At 38.2% G+C, this 7414-nt stretch overlaps 1 protein-coding gene across 1 annotated transcript; it reads right to left on the reverse strand.

The window, feature by feature from the left end:
• Positions 1–43: 43 nt before the first annotated feature.
• On the reverse strand, positions 44–6123 carry LOC113962525 (la-related protein 7-like; the record flags this gene model as incomplete). The annotated part of the gene is made up of 6 exons (XM_027673284.1): positions 44–216; positions 1087–1235; positions 3690–3819; positions 4319–4693; positions 5334–5442; positions 5921–6123. Coding segments are annotated over 6 exons (1100 nt in total), but the record flags the coding sequence as incomplete, so codon positions are not given.
• Between the last annotated feature and the right edge of the window lie 1291 nt (positions 6124–7414).

Consider the following 7414-nt stretch of genomic DNA (forward strand, 5'->3'; position numbering starts at 1 on the left):
CAGCCAGCCTGGGTTAAACGGTATTCCATATTCAAACATTTGGGGGGCACGGCGAGAGGAAGGGCCAAGAGCTTCCCTGAGGTTACAAAGGCATTACCTTGATGTGCTTCCTGCCCGGCAGGGGCTCGGTGCTAATGATCTTCACAATTACTCCGCTGACGAACTGAGGCCCCATTGTGTTGGCCTTGGCGGGAGGGGCACAATCTTCACCGGTGGCTGCTCGAGTTAAAAACAGGAGGTGAAAAAAAAACACCAAAAAAAAGTTTTAAAGTGTGTTAAATTGAGAAATTAAAGTTATGCAAGCGCAGAAGTAACAAGGTGAACAAGCATCAAATATTGTTAGTGCAGATGAGCTGTGGTTTTTTAAACCAAGGTCAAGATTGTCCACAGGTTAAAGTCAATGTAAGTAAAAAAAGAAAGATCACTTCAAGAAAAGAATCTTAAAAAAGGTTTTTACAGTCCACAGTGTCCTTATATTCTATTGATTATAGTTAATAGTTGAACCTTCAGTTTTAGAGCAATCAAAAATATGCAGACAGGCATTGAAACACAAGTGCTGAAGTTTGTGAATTTTCTTTGCTTCTTTTCACAGCAACAACAGAACATCTCTATATCCAACAACGGTAGAAATTTAAATATAAGGACATAATTACAAAACTCCTTTGAATCATGAAGCAGATAAAGCCCAATTGCAAGATGGGGTTTTTTAATGAAATTGTTTTGTGAATCATTGCAGGTAGAGTTAAGCCAAAGTAAATCAGGCCTGAGCTGTACCCCCAAAAAAGCTGATTCCTGATTTATACCTCTGAGGCTTTTAAAATTACATTTACCTAAAAATATCCTTAAGCTTAAGAAAGGCTACTGGAATATGCTGAATTGGCTTGTTTGGTCTTTATTTATAAAGCACCTCAGTCCCAAATGTTTCTAAATACAGGGGGGACGTTGCTTTTAAAATTTGGCACTCAGAGATAGCACCAGCATTTCAGAAAATAAAACCACGTGGCAGCATTTCTGCAAGATCAGTGTCTTAGATTCCTTGTGCTGGTGGAGTAGAAACATAAAAAACAAGATAGAACCCAGGGTTACTTTTGTGATTTTGCGATTTCTGGGCGCAGGATTCCGTTTCCATCTCCCCCGCGGGCTCAGGTTTGATTTGAGACATAGTTTTCTTTAGTGAGGCCATACTGGCTTTCTGCAGGGCCAAATATTCTTGCTTCAATCCCATCCACTCGGTCCTGGAAGAGGCAACACAGGCACAGCATGTCAGTCGTAAACAAGAAAACAAGTTTAGAAACTTAATGATCATTTAAGAGTTTACAAACAGTTTAAGGTCTACTCGGTGAACAGTTAAAGCCATTAAACAGTTAAAACCATTCTTGCACTTCAGTCAAATTAAACCTTGTCCCCATGCAAATTTTTTATTGTTTTGCTTTCGATTTAATAAGCCAAGAGAGTTCCAACAGGACCAACCTACCATTCCAATGGAGAGACTCCCAAATTTGTTTTAGGTATTCAGACAGCATGTAGAACAGTTGGTAAACTTGTTTTTTTTCACAGAGCACAGGCACTAAACTCAGAGTTAATTCAGAGACAATACAGTCTGAATTCACTGAATTAGTTCACTGAACCCACTCCTGTGTCACTATATTAAGAATCACTCATTTATTTTCTGGAAAAATCATTGATGGAAAATCAACAGCTGGTTAAACCCACCAAAACCCCACCGAGATAAGGACATTCCTTCCTATTCAAATGTATTTTGGTGAAAAACTACCCCCCCCCATGGCACCAATTTCTATATTTACATACATTTAACATGGAGATGTTTCTGCAAACAGGGGGAGAGCTTTGCTCTACAGCCACACAATGCCCGCGGTGCCACTGTGAGAACGACTCATTGTTACCCTAATCTGTGCTATCAAACGAGCTGATAGAGGATTTTTAAAGAGGAGGATATCTTGTGGTAATGGTTTTAGCTGTTAACAGTGACAACTGTATACTTCAAAAAAAAAAAAAAAAGCAGCATCCAGACTCACCCAGGATCATACATTCTCAGCAGAGCAAAGGCATTAAAATAACAAAAGGCCCACGTAATGATTCTTGGAGATAAAAAGGCAACACCATGCCTCGGATAGGGTTGGTATAAATACAAGCTGCTGAGCTTGAGCTCAAGGGAGAAGAGCCCAAGGGGACTCCATCAGGTAAGTATTTGCAATGCTTGTGCTCTTTTATCAAACTTTTTATCTCTCCCTTTTGCTACAGTAAAATTAAATTTAACTCAAATTCTCTCTTTGTTGCAGGTGCTCGGAATCCTGATGGAAGAGGACAAGCACCGTCAATAACTGTCTTTTTGAGTGTGTGGACCCCTTTTACTTTAACATGGAGGTGCTTTCTGTGATATAGAAAAAGTAAGTGCTTCCATGTTTTAGTAGAGGTGAATCCTGATCGCAATCCTGAAACATCTCATGGGATTTTCATTTTTTTGGGGTTTTTTTGGCTGCAGTTCATTGAAATGATTTTTAAATTCGGGAAAAAGCAAGACTGAAGACTTTCGGCAGGAGCAGATCTTCCTCAAGACCAAGAATTTTAAATGGCTAAAGTTCATTTTTAAGTTTTAAAGGACTTCCTTTGCTTTAACATGGAGGTACCTGCTGCCTAAAAAAGTAAGTGCTTCCATGTTTCAGTGGCGGTGGATCCTAATATTCCAAGGATTCTCAAGTGAAAACCACATGCATGTCTTTATTTGCACTGTCAAAACAATCTTTAGCTTGGGGTGGGTTTTTTAGTTATCATTTAGTTTCTCCACCAAAGGACCCCCACAACTTAAATGTGGATGTACTTGCTTTGTTCTTTATTAGTAAGTGCTTCCATGTTTTAGTGGTGGTGAATCCTTATTTTCCTCCACACTTCCCTCTAAGAAACGTGTCAAAATACCAACGAAATGTGTTTATACATAAAGCACAATTTTCATCACGGTACAGCCCAAGATGGCAAGGACCCCCTCAACTTTAACATGGGAGGTACTTGCTGGATGATTAAAAAGTAAGTGCTTCCATGTTTTAGTTGTGGTGACTCCTAAGAGCCCAACAGATATTAATTAATTCGTGTTTTGCAGAGACTTACACATGGAACTATCGGAATTTTCAATCTACAGGCTGATACTGTTGCTAATGTGTAACTCTGTTGTAAACAACTGGAATTGCACTGTAGCAATGGTGTTGGACTGTCAGACACGCATAGATTTAAAGAAACCTAAATAAAATTAATGTTGCTAAGCCTTGGAATAATCTATAAAGTACTTGTATTGAATTTATCGATGTCAATAAAGTATGCACAAGATGTATTTAAGACTTTCTTCTGTAGAAGATATTTTGCAGGAAAAAAAACCTAAACATTAAAAATATTTTAATCATTAAAATATATGGTACCAAAACAGCAACACAGTTCACGAAAATCCCCGAGGTTAAATTATATATAATAATATACAGTACTAACTTCTCCTAGGGGACCAGTGCAAGCCTGTAGTAAAATAATATATAAAATCTCTTGATAATCTGCCAATAATCAAATTACAGCCTTATCCAGAACTGAAGGTGAGAGAAAAGTAGGAAAACTTAGGGGTTTTTTTTGCCTTCTTAAACTCATCCTGAAACAAGCCTAAGAAACCTCTACCCAGTTATGTCACCTACTTGGACAGTACTCTGAGGGGGATGACTTCTTCCTCCATTTTGTGCCTTTCCTTGTGTTTCTTCTTGTGTTTCCTTTTAGCTTTTGAAAGAGATGTGTCTTTTTTATCTTTGTCTTCTTCTGCAGGCACTTCTACACGAAAAAGTTCAAAAGAAAAAAAATTTTTATTAGTAGCAGTGTAACATTTTAAAATATGTTCTAATAAAATCAATGAATAAAAACTTTTTCTATTGACTATTTCCAGTGCAGTTCATCAATTACCTGAGTTTTTTTATACTCTTGTCACACCACTACATGTGATTTCAGTGCAGCTTCCTTATCTCATGGAACACACTGGGATCATCAGCATTTTCCTTTTGTATTTTAATGTATTTATCTACAGTCCTATGCTGTCCCCATTTGCCAAGACTGTCTTTAACCCATCCTTAAGCTTTATTGACTCTGATTAGATTAACCTGCTTTGGTGTTGCAAGTCCTTCCCCATTCTCCATGCAGCTCCTCTCCTTGGAATGATTCCTTACCAGGTTTAAATTTAACTGCAGGGAACACCACACACTCCTAAAATGACTTAATAATATATCCACTGATCTATGAACCATGACAATAATACATCAGAGACAACAACCTTTACCATTGGAATCCTTTGGAGCTTCTGTTGTTTCTTCTTTTACTGTTTCAGCTTCTTCCTTTTCAGCAGTTTTCTTGACTTTGGGAGCCGATGTCTCCCCATCTCCTGAGCTGGTTCTTTTTCTCTTCCCAGGCCTGCTTTCACAAGTTACCTCTGAATTTTCTGTTTTGTCCCATTTCCTTTTCTCCCTCTTGGAGGGCTGCCTTTGAGTCTCAGTTCCCTCCATTTCAGAACACTCAGATGGAGTCCTGTGTCTTTTTGATTTGGGGGCTGGCTCCGTTGTAGTGTTGGTGTTGGATTCCTTGGGCTCTGCAGCTGCCTGTGCATTGCTCTCTTTCTTCATTTTGGATTTCTTTTTTTTCTTCTTTTTCTTCTCCTCTGTGTTAAAAACACCATATTTATATCTGCCCATGATGACAAACTTAAATAAGTTAAACAATCATGATAACAACCCAGTTAATCATGACACGTGGTAAGTGAGATGCCTGTCTGGCATCCCTGGGAGAGATGCAACACATTATTCCTCAGTTTTTCCTGGGCATTTTAAGAAGAGAGAAAAAAAAACCCAGGAAAAATAAAATGGATTTTATTTCCCCCCCAACAGTTAGTGGTGTAACAAAAATAGTGGTAATTGTGAGGTATAATAACATGATTTATCATAAAGCTTATGGAAAAAGATGGGCAGTGTCTGAAGTCTGGGAAATTGTGTGTTACACCACCAGAAAGCAGGAAAAAATGTTTCAGTGATTAAGTTGCAACATCATCCTGTGATGCTGCTTTATAAGTTACAGTAGATTGTATTTATTGGAACCACGTCCAGATGTCAATTCAGGATTTTTTTTTCTCAGCAATATCCCTTTTTCCCCCCCCAGTAATTATGAATCATGCAAAGAGGTAATGTAGAAATGCTGTAGCAAGTTCATTCCTCTACAGAGTGCTCCTGCTGAAAGAGCAACAGTTCCACCTTCTCTTCAGCAGCTGAGGCACAAAACTGATCCAAATAACTTCAAACACTTACCTACTACAGTGCTGTCACTTGTGTTCAGTGTAGGAACAGGCTTATTCTTCACTGTTTTGGGGAAAATCCCAGGTTTCCGTGGTGCTTCTTCTGGTGGATTATTCAAAAACTGAAGAGAAGGAAAATGAAAACAAACCATTGCTAAAAATCATGCTTTTTAAAGACTCTCCATCCAAGTTACAGCCAGCAGTCCTAATCATATTCCAGCACAGAAATACTTTCAAATCACAGTGAAATACAGAAAGTTAGGCATGACTGTGCTTGTCTGATAAAATTTAATAGCCATTGTAATGTTACACACTGAGCTTTATTTCAGTAAGAGATGCAAAGTGAGGCCAACCAAATTATTGAAAAAAATACCTATTATGCTTCTGTTAAGTCTTAGGTTTATTAATAGAGTTAATTTTTAAAGAATTGTGGAACTGATTGGAAATCTGGGGGTAGGAGACAGGAACATAACTCCTGGTAAGTGAAGTTTATAAATCATGGTATTTTAGGAATTTCTCTAGGATTCAGCAGGTGAAGTAATAAAGACCAAACTATTAAGATGACAGTGATGTTGACAGGGCAGAGGCACCAGCACTCACCTCAATAGCTTTCTCTGCCTGCTCTTTAGTTTCAAATTCCACAAAAGCAAAGCCCTTTGGGTCCCCAGTACTCTTGTACCGGGGTATGCTGACATAAACCACGTTACCACACTTGCCAAACACCCTCTCGATCCAACTGTGATTGACATTTTTGGGAAGCAGCTCCTTAAAAAAAAAGACAGAAAAGATAAAAGTGAAGTGATCTGAGAACAAATTCATATATCTATAACAAATGCATTACATACTTCATTTAGATGTTCATCTTCTTCCTGTGAGAGATACCAAGACCTCACCTGCAGGTGTATCTTTGCAACATGAAATACCCTGGTAAATTTAAGACCTTAGAGCAATCTAGTCTCAAACTACCCACTGCAAAGCACAAGGAATGTTTTATTTTTATTTTTTGTTAATTGGTGGCAGAGCAGGTATCCCAGAAGGAGTTCTTCTAGGTCAGTACAGAGTCACTACTGCTGAATTCCTGCTGCAAGCTGACATTTTCAAATATAGCAGTTAGCACTTGTGACAGAAGCTTTCAGGCAGCTTCTTGGATGGCGAAACTGTCTTGATTTTTATTTCTATAAAATCCTTAATACAGCACCACATTTTAGCAGCTTGCAGACATCATGTCTGAGTTCCACATTTCCACTCTCCTGTCATACCAATTTCTAACAAGACCCAACTGAACACTTTAAAATCCCACTGTCAAATTTTTGCCTAAACAACAGAGAGTGTCAGCACTACATTTTTTTGCATGGCAAGTTACTGCACTAAAAGGTTTTCCTTGTAGAGAAACATTTGTCACATTCAGGTAGAAAATTTTATGTGCATTAACTTAGTCCATCAGGGAAACATTTCGTTATGGTTTGGTCTGAAGTTGAAGCTTTAAAAATATTATGAGATGAGTTCAAGGTAATAGTAAAGGTTTATGTTAAAGCATATTAAAAAAAAAGTCAGGTTATTTCAGAGAAATTTAACTTAGCACCACTTCTGTTCTCCCCATCGCCATATCCCAGCTATTTACCAAACATTTGGCCACACGCTTGAGCTGTGTACAGACAAGGCAGCTCATGCCATTTACAGTATCTTATCCAAAAATGATACAGGACAAAGTGTTGGAGAAGTTCAAAGCAGTCCCTGTAATCACGTTAGGAAAATATTATGTCTGGCGCGTTGTATTTACACAAACAAAACCCAACCACCTTTTTTCTGGGCTTTTGTTAAAGGAGGAATGATCAGGGCAATTCGAGTTTCTCCTTATCTGGCTGGGCTGGTGTTTTGGCCATGATTGTTGTGTCTATCCCAGAAACCTTGGTGCTTGCTAGAAATTACTAATGCAGTTCTTAGTCATAAAGAGCTTTTTTTAGAGACAAATGCAATTCCACACTGGTTTCAATATCGATATTAAAAAAAAAAATATTCAACATGAAAAAAATTGCTTTACTATTTAAAAGATTTTCGTGTGCCCAAGAAAGATTTTCGTGTGCCCAAGAAAGA

The sequence above is a fragment of the Neopelma chrysocephalum genome, unplaced genomic scaffold, assembly GCF_003984885.1.
Source record: "Neopelma chrysocephalum unplaced genomic scaffold, ASM398488v2 Primary Assembly neopelma1_182216, whole genome shotgun sequence".
Lineage (NCBI taxonomy): Eukaryota > Metazoa > Chordata > Aves > Passeriformes > Pipridae > Neopelma > Neopelma chrysocephalum.